We start from the raw sequence: 13977 nt of genomic DNA, 5'->3' as shown, positions 1-13977 counted from the left end.
ATAGTAAGGGAAGAATCATCGAGTCTTATTATAATCGAGCTCTACTCTTTTCAAGGTTTCCCCCTTGAAGAGGCAAGTGAACATTACAATATGCTTCTGAATAATAAAATATATTTGCAACTTGTCCTAATTCATGTGATATTTCTGTGTTTCTAGAAATATTATTTCGTATTTTGGGAATTTTGTTATTCTGACAGGTCAAGTGCATAACAAGTGGTATCAGAGTACTTTTAAGGACCAACTGTACCTCCAATTTTCACAAGATTTGTTTTTAGGCTAGAGATGTGTTCCGACGTCTTTAAACCACGAGATCTGTCATTGAGCGCATAGAGATGTAGATTTGGGGAGGCATGCAGACATAAACTACAAGAGGTGCTCACACTTGTTGGACTTTGTTGTGACCCCCATGGGTACCCCTTTGAGTACTAGCATATTGGACAAAACTGCTCATAGACTGCACTTCCACGTGTGCCTGGGTATATTGGAAGCCCCCTAAGATAACCCAAAACCTCACCTTAGATAAGCAGTCATATGTCTTGTAGCTACAGTACACTAAGAAAAACACTCGGGGAGATTACTCACAAGTACAATAGGGTAGTTTGGTAGTGTAGCTAAGGGTACAATCGATCCTCCCTAGCTAGTGCTCTGAAATATTGGGCTGAGTATTATTGTTGGACGCTTGTGTATATTGCAATATGTAGCACTTGACACTCATTTGTGACCATAATTCCCTCGAGGTCACCCCTACATTATTGTGCAGATCGGATCTAGTAGTTGGGTTTCATCCGCCACTGTACAGATCAGATCCAGTAGTTGGGGTTTTACTGCCATAGTACATATCAGGTTCAATAGTTTGGGTTTTCATAGCATAGATTAGAATCTTTGTGCAGTGAGGGTTTTAGTTGCCATAGTCTATATCAATTGTTGTAAAACATTTTTCAATGCCAAAAGTTTGGTGTTTCGATTATTATAGCTTAGGCCCAATTTTCGTAGGATATTGTGCAGTATCAAGAATTTTGGATTTTGACCACCACAGTATTGATGAGATAGGAGAAAAACTTTTACAACTCCTTTTGGAAACCTATCCCATAAGATTCAAGATGATGAGATGATAATAATGGTACCATTGACCTGTAAGCCCACAATTTTTGTGTGGTCCCAAAATTTTCCCAACATCGCTTCAAGTGACCCATAACACTAGAGTCCTGATCTTGCCCTCTTTCCAACCATACTTCTCTTAAGTAATCTTAGAATTTGACCGGGGCTAGTGTATGTACAGTACTAGATATTAAGTTCTGGCTATATAGAAGGCAGTGGAGAGTGTCAAAACTCTCGAGAAAATATTTTATGGCATCCAGGCATCCATTGACAAACTCACAGATGCATTGAATGCCTTGCAAATGCCTCACAAACCCATAAGGGAAGACCATAGTGTTGATGCACACATAGAAGGATAATACAACCATCACATTCATTTCCATGGAGGTCACCAATACTCAAGCCACTGGACACCTAAGATCGACATGTACAAATTTGATGGTTCTAACTTGATAGTAAGTGTTGCACAAATGGAACAATATTTCTACCTTAACAATATGTAGGAAGAGGAAACTAAACTATAGGTGAGAGTGCTTTACTTGGACCAAGAGCAATGGTAGTGGTGGTTGTTAAGAAACCAGCTCAAGAAAAGATAGAAAAGATAGATCAACGCCTTAGAATTCAGCCTCTTCGAGGGGGCAACCTCCTTTACATTACATAAATGAACAATTCTTGGATGATACAATTGAAAAAACCTCCTTTCTATATATAGGAGTCTAAGGAGTCACAATATAATCCAGCCGACCTAACAATAATAATATAAAGCTACAAAAATAGCAATAGAGAGATTCTATGGGGCACATAAATAACAACATGGGGGTAATAGGGGCACAACAATATAAATAAGGGGTATAACTACAATAGTAATGTGGTAATCACTAGTATTATAGGGACCCAACATGCCCCTCTCCTTCAAAAAAGTGTTGTCCTCAATGCTTGAGTAGTTTTGGATACTTCTTCATAAAATTCTCATCCTCCCATGTGGAATCTTCAGTGGATAAGTTCTTCCACTTGATAAGATACTCTGAAATTGATTGATTTCACAGCTGTCGAGTTCTTGTTTCTGTGACTGACTCCGGTTCCAATATAATTTTTCCTTCCTCGTCAAGTTCTGGCAATATTGTTTCAACTGGGAGCTTGTCGCATATAACCTTCTTTAAACATGAAACATGGAAAACTGGGAGCTTGTTCCTGGTTTTTGGGAAACAAATGTATTTGTTTGATTTGTTTTCTTATTATAAAAGAGGCACTGCGCAGGAGAGAATTGCCATACATTTGGACTTGGGGACTTCTTTCCATCCATTTTCAGTTGGGGGCTTGGCTTGGCTTGGCTTGAGATGCTCCAGTGGCAAAATTCTCACATTCTTTGATTCTGGTTCACTGTAGTTTCTCGAATCTCAGTCTATGTTGTGTACTTCTATGGCATCCAAAATGAGACTTTCCTTTGCTTCTCTAATTCATGTACTTCTCACCTCTCTATTCTTGCGCTCCGAAGCAGCCACTGATGGCTGGAAGACGGCCACTGCTACTTGGTATGGAGATGTATATGGTGCTGGGAGTGAAGGTAATTGTAATGAGTCTTTTTAATCATATTAGTTTTTCGTAATCCGGAATTTGTAATGATATTTGTTTATATTTTTGGAATCTGCAGTCCACAACATATATTATATATTAGATTTATATAAAAATATATTATATATTAAATTTAAATTCAGAAGTAGATAAAAATTATTCTACCATTCAGGATCATTAAAATTAACATTGTTTAGATTTTCTTTGACAGGAGGCGCATGTGGGTTTCAAAGCATCGTGAAACAACCCCTTTCAATTCTATAGTATGCGCAGGAAGTCCAGTGATATTCCAACGAGGAAAAGGCTGTGGAGCTTGTTATAAAGTATGGATTGAACTGTTGCTGCAATTTTTAGTAGTAACGTTAATTACTTTCTTGAGGATTCTCAAGAGTCGTGTGTAAACAGGTAAAGTGCACGGAGAAAGATGTTTGTACTGGAAAACCCTCTACTGTGGTTATTACTGATGAATGTCCAGAGGGTGGAGTCTGCGGAGGTGGCAAAACACACTTTGATCTCAGCGGTGCCGCTATTAACAGCATTGCAATTCCCGGGAGAGATGCAGATCTCCGTAAAATTGGAGTCATACCTATATTATTCCAAAGGTGAAATTATGTATTTATTTTTATTAGATATTTTCATGTAAATGGTAGATTTCAGAAATCTACGATAAACATAATTCACAGACTGAAACACTTCCTCTTTGTTGTACAGGACACCATGCCAATATTCGGGAGTGAATATTAACTTCCACGTTGATGCAGGAGCCAATAATTATTATTTCTCTGTATTTATTCAATATATAGGAGGAGATGGTAGTCTTGGGAAAGTTGAGCTCCGACAGGTATCGTATCCTTCATATTATATTTATTTGAATATCTGATTATATGAGGGATTCATTTCATTTTTATTTTGTGCAGGCCAATTCTAATTCATGGCAAAACATGAGGCAAGTATGGGGTGTAGATTGGGCTCTGAATAGTGCTGACCCTCTCCAAGCTCCTTTTTCTCTTCGTTTGACAATACTTTCCGGCAAGAAAAGGGTGACTGCAAATAACGTTATTCCTAAGAATTGGCAACCAAATGGTGATTACAAATCAAAAACTCAAATGGTTTCAGTTGATCTAACGTCCGACTTGTCCCATTCGTTGGAGTTCTGAGCAAATATTGTAATATCTATGGAATACTTACTTTATTGAATATAAGAGAAGACTTTTAGTTTAAAATTGGTACTTTCAAATTGGTAGAGTTCATTAAATTCCTAGATTATTGGAGTTATGAAGTCATGGTCGTTATAAAGATGCGATTTGTTAAACAAAAATGATTGTCTCTTCTCTCTCGTTTTTTTTAAAATAAAAGTGAGATTTTAACGATATATTTGCCTATGAATTATAATATTTAAAATACTTGTTTTATAATGTATTTTATATTAATAAAACTTAATAAATTATATAAGTAATTAGATTAGAATAATTATATAAATTAAATGACAAATAAATGGTGATAGGCATCAATCCATGATAAACATCAAAACGCCTATTTCAAAAATCATGTGAAAATGCTTATATTAAAAAATAAATCATAAAATTTTATTTTAAATTAAATTATTATTATTAACTATAAAGAGAATTAATATTAAACAATATTATTAACCATGGAGATTCATTCCAATTTTACAATGGATTTTCTTAACATATAAATAGATTTTGCTATAATATCATCTGTCAATACTACAACTTATCAATACCACATGCCCAACATGACAAGTTTTGATATAACATTTTTTTTGATTAATTAATTTGAGAAATATTAAATAAAAAACATAACTATTTCAAAGATAAATTTTAACCCTTGATCTATGAATACTACTATAAATATTCCGACATTTTCCATAAAGGTAAAATCTCAACCACCCACCCAAAAATTACTAATAATTAAATTATAATTCTAGAAGACCTATTCTCGCTTAATTACTATCAAGCAAGATATTAATAATAGATTTGAATTATTAATCATTATTAATAATAATGTTTATTTTAGTTAGCAAATCCATATAAATTAGATGACTCGTAAATGTCCATAGGCATCAATCCATAATAAGCATCAAAACACTTATTTTATAATATATGCAAAGTTGCTAAAATTTAAAAAGTCATGAAAACTAATTAAATTATAACTTTATTTTAAACTTTTATTATTCTTAATCATAAAATGAATCAATAAATAAGTTAAACATATATACATTTAAAAAGAACATGAAACAAGATCCTTAACTATAAAGATTCACTCCCACTTTACTATGGGGATTCTTAATATGTAAATATACTTTGTTACAATACTACTACGAGCCAATACAATGGCTTATCAATATCACATGCCCAAAAGGCCATGACACTTTTTTTAATTAATCAAATCCATTAAAAAGGATAAAAATGACATAATTGCTTTGAAGATAAATCTCAACATTTCATTTGTGTATAGTATTATGGATATTCTAAAATATTCCATAAAGGTTAAATACCTACCATCTATCTAATAATTATTGATAGCTAAATTAAAATTCTTAAGATCCATATTCCACACAAAGTCAATATTTAATTTTCAATATTATTAAAAAAAAACTATTTTCTAACATTTAATTGGACCACAACTTGAAGATCTTGTCGCATTAATTCAACAATACAATGCCATCTAGATAATTGTACCACATATTTTTTTTTTCTATGATTTATCGATACAATTGCGATACTTGTGCATACATTTATTTATTTGTTTTAATTACTTCAATAAAAAGGAGCAAGTAAAAATGTAAATGTGCATACTTACAAGTGGTTCCTACACACCAAAATTTATGAAGCACTTGTACATAACTAGAGAATTAATTTCTAGACTTTAGACATCAATTTATTAGTCCCTTTCCAAGAAATAAGTATAACAATTAATTTGTTTGTTCATCGCTATTAATTTAATATCGACCAACCAAAGTTGTAATGTTTAACATTGAAAAATAAATATTTATTTTTAAATATTATTAAAAAAATATTTGTCAAAGATATGATTCCACCATTAACTGTGAAAGTCTTATTGCAACATTTACACAATATAACATCACATGGATAACTATATCACATGTTTTAAATAATATTTTTTTGAATACAATTGCAATATTCATGCCAATATTTTTAAATATTTACATAGCCATGTTTTATTCTTAAACTTTGCATATTGCTCTTATTTTATGGGATGTTTCCCACAATCATTATCTAAAAGATTCCTTGAAGGTTAAATCCCTTCCATCTATCTAATAATTTTTGTTAACTAAATTAAAATTCTTAAAGCCATATTCCAAAATAGACACAAAGTCGATATTTAATTTTCGATATTATTATAAAATGCATTTTTCAAATATTTAATTAGAACATAACTTGAAGATTTTGTTGCAACCATTCCACAATACAATACCATGTGGATAATTGTACCACATATTTTATTTTTCTATGATTTATAGATACAATTTTAATATTCATACCATACAATTACTAGAAGTTGGTGCCCACCATGCATTTTTCAAATATTTAATTAGAACATAACTTGAAGATCTTGTTGCAACCATTCCACAATACAATACCATGTGGATAATTGTACCACATATTTTATTTTTCTATGATTTATAGATACAATTTCAATATTCATACCATACAATTACTAGAAGTTGGTGGCCACCATTATTTACGTGTTTTAAGCACTTCAATAAGGAGGAGTAAAAATGTACATGTGCATACTTACAAGTGGTTCCTACCCACCAAAATTTATGAAGTACTTGTACATAAGTAGAGAATTAATTTCTCCAATTTAGACATTAATTTGTTTGTTCATCACTATTAATTTAATATTGACCAACCCAAATTGTAATGTTTAACTTGGAAAAATAAATATTTATTTATTTTTCAATATTATTAAAACAAGTATGACAATTAATTTGTTTGTTCATCCCTATTAGTTTAATATCGACCAACCCAAGTTGTAATGTTTAACTTGGAACAATACTTCATGACTTTGCAAACTATAGATTAAAAAAAGAAAAACCATAAAAATATTCTTGAAGTAAGTAGATTATTGAAAATATTTATAAATGAGTAAAAATACTCTTCAATATATATTTTGTAATATTCTGAGGGGCAAAGTAAGAATTAATTGATTGTCAAAAATTGTGATACTTAGAATTAAATAAAATAAATGTGCACAATGAATTTTTATAAAATCTACAAATTAATTATTGACAAAATCATCTTCTTCTAATTAATTACTAATAAAAAAGAATATCAGTTCCAATAAAAAAAATTGAAAAAATAAATATATAAGAATAAGACCAAACATTCATGTCAACTTTGTGCGAAGGTTATCGATAACACCAAGTTATGGATGGTAAAAAGTGTTGATGAGACTCCCTCTCTCTAGAGATTACTCTGTGGCATAAATGTTAAATTTAAATTGTGATTTTAAATTTAAACTATAATCTCTGCACCATGAAACCACCACAAAAAAATTTGCAATCTACCATGAAGTTGTGCCTTCACGCTTTAGTCATAATTTCCATTCATGTCCTATATGTAGATATGAATTGAAGTAGCTCTATGTGATAAAGGAAAATCTCTGCGGCATCATTTGTTCGTTTTACTTAATGTTCATTTTCCTACAATGGCAGTCAAAAATTATCTCGGTCCTTTTAATACCATGTGCTTTATCGTGTGTAAGCGTTAGTACAGTTTGGTAAGATTGGCAAATAACTTTATCAGTTAACTCTTTTTTCTTTCTGCTGGTGAAGGTTTCACTTAAGTGCCATTTTCTTAAAATTTCAGTTAATTGATTGATAAATTAGTTTTTGATAAATTAATTATTTTTAAATTGATAATAATTTTAATAGATTTTGCAATATTGGAGATTAAGCAGTTGGGAAAGAGGTTGCACACCTTATGTTTTGTGTATATTGTTTGGTTGTAATACATTTAACAGTTAATATTTATTTTTCATTCAAATTTGGTTATAGTTAGATCACATAACATATCACATTTTATTTCATTTATGTTATTCTTTGATATGTGCTACCCCTTTGAGTAGATTGTTTGGTTATATTACATTTAACATTAAGATTTATTTTCATTCAAATTTGGCTATAGTTATATCACATAACATATTACATTTTATTTCATCTGTGCTCTTCTTTCATTTGCTACCGACTTACAGTGTTTTCTTTGTAACATGTGGTGCAAATGCTAATAATAATAAACTCCCCTGCTATGTACCTATCTTCACTATACACCATTCGATGATTGAATTATAATCATTCGTTGATTTACATGTGACAGTTGTGACCAGCTAGAAACTCGCGTAGACTAGACGAAGGCGGTTGTAACTGGCGGTTCTCATTTCTTGATAGAATATGATGGAGCACTAACTTATGAAACTGATTTCAAGTTGGATTAGTTGCAAGATTATCAGCAACCGAAACCCTCAAACTTAGCACTCTTGCTCGAAACATTGAAATGTGTGGAATGGACGCACTGCCATGAGGGTGTTCATGTGATGGAGCACTAACTTATGAAACTGATTTCAAGATGGATCAGTGGCAAGATTATCAGCAGCCGAAGCCCTCAAACTTAGAACTTCTTCTCGAAAAATTGAAATGTGTGGGATGGATGGACTGCCACGAGGGTGTTCTTTTGGCATTACAATCTTCTTCCTTGATTTATGGTTAAATGTAATAGAAATTAAATTGCAAGAATATTTTAAAATTTAACTAAAAAATTAAATATAAAATTTATTCTCAATTTTCTTGCATTTTAGATTTAAGTATTGTTAAATGTGATAGAAATTAAGTTGCAAGAATATTTTAAAATTTAATTAAAAAAATAAAAATATTTGTTGAAATATATTTTAATTGTATTATGTAGTGGATGTATTTCATTTCATATGACAATTTTTTCTATACTAGTTTTACTTAATTAAGTTAGAATTTGAATTGAAATAGGTAATTTTATAAACTCCATCTTAATAATAAATGTGGTTTAAGAGTGTAAGTATATATATATGATGATGATGATGATGATAGTGGTTAACGTCCACTAAGACCAAATTGGTCTATCGGACCTACAATTTTCTTAGTTTTTAATTATCTGGCTCCTCGTCTTCCTTGGCGAGATTGGTGCTGTAGTTTTCTTTTTTTTCTCTACGGTCTTCCAACTTCCTTTATCTTGCATCTCCTTCATCTCTTCTGAGTTCTTGGGACATTGGTGTCTTAGCTTCGTGATCTATTGTGTTCGTCCTTTTGAAGATAGTCGGAGAAGAAGTTTCGTCTAGGAGATCTACCTTGCTGTTAAATGAAGATTTATTTTGTGTGGTATTTGAATCCTCATAGCTGTTGATTTGTTGGGCGGGGCTTTCTCCCTGCTTGTCTTGAGAGTCATTTCTCTCTTGCCCGTTTTCTTGTGATTCAGAGTTTTCTCTAGAGTATTCTTCTTTGATGACAGTGTCGTGTTCTTTTTGTGCTCCTTCTCACCATGTAGATTTATGGTGGTTTTTTCTAGCAGAGTTTTTCTGGGAGGCTTTTGGCCAATTTTTGGCTAGATGGCCCGTCTCAAAGCAAGATTGACATCTAAAGTAGACACTTTCATAATCGAGTTTCGGGTTCCACACATAGTCTTTACTTGTTAGGTTTATTTCAGCTGGGAATCCGGCGCTGAAGTCCATTTCCACACAAATTAGTGCATAGGTTGTTCTGGCATATTCCTCTATTTCTGGGCACCTACATTAAAATTTCCCAATCACATTTCCAACGGCTGTTAGCGAGCAAAGATTCCAGAGATGCAAGGGTAGGCTTGGAAATCTCACCCAAACTGGTGCTGAGGTTATGACTGCTATAGAGGGATCGAATGATGGGTTCCATGGCTTCATGAATAGGCCTGATTTTTCCCAAAACCAAGGGCCGAAATCTAGAATGCATTGTCTGCTTTCAGGATTTCCAAAATCTACTATAAAGAAACCCCTAGCACAGGGGTAGATATTAATTTCATTAGAAATGACAAGCTTCCATACCTTTGAGATCCAATTATGGAGAGCTGTCTACCGCGGCCAAAAACCATTGAAGCTGCAGATTAAGGCACTTTCGGAAAACTTCAAAGCCTCATCGAGTGAGGCTTGGACCACCTGGACAGTTGGAGCTGGGGCTTCACTGACGATATGGGTAGGAGCTTGCCCTCCAGAAGCGGATGAGCCAGCCACAACGAAATAAGGCAGAACATAAGATTAGATATAGATCTAGCCGCAGAAGATTAGATCTAGAACTTAGCCGCCTAGATCTAGATCTAGCCCCAGAAGATTAGATCTAGAACGAAAAATGTGTAAATAAACTTATTCACTCAAAATTTCAGATTAGAATTATTAGAAACCAGATGCCTACTTAATGGATCAGCCGTTCACAACTCTGAAAATCCCTACTGTAGTTCTCAGGAGCAGGCCGCCAAAGGGACAACGAGCTCTCTCTGAATCATTCTTCGCTGATCCGGCGATCTTTGTGCTCCGTGAAATACCCAATCAGGTCGATGGATCACACAATCAAGCAAGTACACACGCCGATCACTCACACAAATGGTAGAGAGGATTCGCATTAGCGGAGATACCCTGCATAACTAGTTACTCATCACTTGTAGATCTCAGCCTGAGGTGTAGAGCCGCAGAGTGTGAATTCGCAGCCGCAGAGCGTGAATTCGCAGCCGCAGAGCGTGAAGATGAATAGCATGAAGCCGTAGCCGCAGCCTCAGAGAAATCAGAAAAATAAATGGAAAACCTGGAAACATGACCATCAAAGATCATTAATATATATATTAAATTTTATTTTTGAATTCTTAAATAGATTCAACAACTTGAAAACTTCATTTGAACATTTAGATTGTAGAGAAGACATTTTAACAATTATTTGTTCTATTTTAGGTAAAATTAATCAAAACTATCCATGCAAAAGGATGAAAATGAAAAATAGTAAAATTGCTTTAAAACTTTCCAACCACAACATTTTTTGAAACCATATAAATATACATATATGAAATTAAAATATTTTACTTAAAATATCAATTAAAATATTTTAGTTATGGATGTTGTCTACTTTTATGGTTTTTTTTTGTTATTAACATATTCTAAATAAATCCTAATTTTACTTAATGTTACATATTAAAAAAATTATTTATAACTTATATTGACTTTTTTTGTTATTAAATTTATTCATATTTTCAAATGAGACATATTAATTTTTACTCTGTAAGGCGTTTCCCTTTGAAATCAACTCCCCTTATTGTCTACCTATCACACTTAGATACCATTAGATTATATGTTAGACGATTGAGAAAGGCTGAACTATTCGATCACAAAAAAGTAGTTACGAATTGTTGAAGGTAGAGAGGTATTCGATTTGCATAGGTAAAGACCTGTCTGCGAACTCAAGCATCCAACTCTTCAATCCGGTTGCAAAGAAGGGAAAAATGAAGGAAGAGGAAGCAAAAACTATTTTCAGTAGTTGATTAGCCCGGTCGATTTCTACCACAGTCGGGGTTCATATCACCGGAAGTCAAAGAACTAGGTTTTAGATGAAAATGGTGATATGAAGGTCACCGACTTTAGCCTTAGTGCTTTGTGGGAGCAGTTCATACAGGATGACCTTCTCCACACAGTGTACGGTGCGCTGTCATATGTTTCACCGCAGGTGATTACCAAGAAGGGATACGACGCAACCAAGGCCAACATCTGGTCCTGTAGAGTTCGTGTTCCTGGCGGGCTACCTGCCTTTCCAGATGCAAATCTGATAGTGATGTATAAGAATATCTGAAGGGGGATTTCAAATGCCTGACCTGGTTTTCCTTTGAAGTCTAATGTTTGGTTATCTGGGTGCTAGACCCTAACCCTATGCTTAGATCTGAACCATTACACTTCAGAACCTTACACAATCTTTAGACATGCCCAATTTTGCTAGATAGATATTTTGTAACAACTGTTTCATGAAAGTATAAATATTTAGCATGAAGAAAACTCAGCATAAAAGGTTTGAATGGATTGCTTGCCAGGGTGAATTCATGTGTACCAGTAATTTGTTTCTTTTATAGTGACCTTCTTACTAGCTTACCATCCATTATTGAGCATTATGTAAAGAATGTGGGGTCTCTGCTTGAATTTCTTGTCATTGTCACCATAAGAAGGGTTCCAGTCAAGACAGTGCTTTTGTCAAAGAGATTTATGGTTGGAAAACTAGAGCCAAAGGGTGTATATAAATGCATAGCCCAATATGGTTACAAAGATGCCCCAAACATGGAAGGATTTGAATTTATCAACCAGGCTATTGAAAGCATAAAGGATTATCTCAAGCTTAGAGGAACTCATTCCTCCTCACATGGCAGAAGTTATGCAAGCAGAAATACAGTGGCAGAAAGTAACTACTGTGTGGATGAGGAATTGCAATAGCTTGAATTGGCAAAGAATACTCCATAGATACTTTCATTGAGTTCAGGCCTTATTTTCCACCACAGGGATGAAAAATGTTGCCTTATTTCATATCATAATGTACTAATATTCAGTATATAATGAAAATTGTAAGCATTTACCATGTTTTAAATATGCATTCATTTATAAATTTATGGTAGATTATTTATGCTTTTATTTAGCAGACATGTTTCTCATCAATCTAGGGTGGAGACTAATCAGCATGCATGACCTTTAAGTATATATAGAGCATACATATGAATCATGATTTGAAATCTTGGCGTTGTAGTAGAAGATTTCCAAAGTTCTATTATTTTTAGGTTATCATTAGATAGGTAAAAGATGGACAAGATGTCACAACGTGTTTTTAAATTATGTTTTGGAAGAGGTAAAAGTTTTGAGAGTGTTTTCAATTTACTTCAATTTTGAAAGTGGATATGTGCGCTAGGATATATGGAGATAATTAGAGCTATTTTATCCTGCTCATTGTTTGGTGAATTTGAGATTCAAAGTTTGTCTACCAAGTGTTTTACAACAAATTAACAACATTGGCTAGCTTGCTGCTTGAATCTGCATCAACTCTTGAAAATTCACCATTTATGGATTACCAGCGGAGAATAATAGCATATATAGGGTTAGATATTTTATTTTTCTTACCTATATTGTTACTGGTCTTGATGGTGTTGTTTTGGTTGTGGAAAATTTTAAGAAGAATTGATCACGCTCCTTTGGAAGTGCCAACCTTTGATGCTTATTTGTGATGTAAAATATAGGAAGATAGAAACCTTTGCATTGTTTTATTGATAATATGTTGTTTTTATTGACTTTTGGGACTTGAAAAAACTTGTTTCCTTCACCGGTGAGAATATTAGAAGGATAATCTATTACAAATAGTGCACGGGACATCGTTTACACAAAATATTTTCCTTATACTACCCTTCACTCTGTTTTTTGCTATCTTTGAAGGCGTTTATCTATCATCTGTACCGCAGGGAGGTTGGTGTCCCTTCCTAATTGCAGCAACTTTTCTGACCATAATGATCTCTTGGAAATATGGAAGGTAGAAAAAGTATAAATATTTAGCACGGAGAAAACTTAGCATAGAAGGTTTGAATGGATTACTTGCCAGGGTGGATTCACGTGTACCAGGAATTTGTTTCTTCTCCAGTGACCTTATTTCTGGCTTACCACCGATTATTGAGAATTATGTAAAGAATGTGGGGTCTCTGCTTGAAGTTCTTGTCATTGTCACCATAAGAAGCATTCGAGTCAAGATATTGCTTTTGTCAAAGATATATATGGTTGGAAAACTAGAGCCAAAGGGTGTATATAAATGCATAGCCCAATATGGTTACAAAGATGCCCCCAAAATGGAAGGATTTCAATTTATCAACTAGGTTGTTGAAAGCATAAAATATTATCTCAAGCTTAGAGGAACTCATTCCTCCTCACATGACAAAAGTTATGCAAGTAGAAATACAGTGGCAAAAAGTAACTACTGTGTAGATCAGGAATTGCAATAGCTTGAATTCGGAAAGAATACAGGGGTTGTCAACCTTGAAAAAAGCACTAGCAAGCAATTCATGCGCCTTGCATCGGATACTAGATTGAATTTTTTCAGTACGCAAAATGGTGGAAAGGCTATCAACTTGAGGACAAAGGAATTGCTTGAGAAGAGTGCAACGACTTAGATTTTTTTTTTTTTTGATTGTTGTTATGATGGGCACTTGTATGGTGATTGGCTGGAGTGCTGATTATTGAAATATCAGGTCTTCCCATAAATGAATC

The 13977-nt window shown here is 33.4% G+C and overlaps 1 protein-coding gene across 1 annotated transcript; it reads left to right on the top strand.

Moving 5' to 3' along the window:
- Positions 1-2517: 2517 nt before the first annotated feature.
- Positions 2518-3827, top strand: LOC149263651 (putative expansin-B2). Its single transcript, XM_089389546.1, has 5 exons — positions 2518-2630; positions 2882-2993; positions 3076-3272; positions 3382-3511; positions 3588-3827. Exons 1-5 carry the CDS (start codon positions 2518-2520, stop codon positions 3825-3827), a joined length of 792 nt encoding a protein of 263 aa, XP_089245672.1.
- Positions 3828-13977: the final 10150 nt, after the last annotated feature.

The sequence above is a fragment of the Pinus tabuliformis genome, chromosome 6 (genome assembly GCF_031772625.1).
Source record: "Pinus tabuliformis cultivar Carrire ecotype Pingquan chromosome 6, CPIR1, whole genome shotgun sequence".
NCBI classification, from domain to species: Eukaryota; Viridiplantae; Streptophyta; class Pinopsida; order Pinales; family Pinaceae; genus Pinus; species Pinus tabuliformis.
The sequence above is the reverse complement of the archived record's forward strand: the minus strand, read 5'-3'. Positions and strand labels throughout refer to the sequence as shown.

Excerpts from the sequence above, each read along its gene's own strand:
- LOC149263651 (XM_089389546.1), top strand. The coding sequence starts at position 2,518 with ATGGCATCCAAAATGAGACTTTCCTTTGCTTCTCTAATTCATGTACTT. Across the intron at positions 2,631-2,881 it reads AAGACGGCCACTGCTACTTG|GAGGCGCATGTGGGTTTCAA; the intron begins GTATGGAGATGT and ends TTTCTTTGACAG. Across the intron at positions 3,512-3,587 it reads GGAAAGTTGAGCTCCGACAG|GCCAATTCTAATTCATGGCA; the intron begins GTATCGTATCCT and ends TATTTTGTGCAG.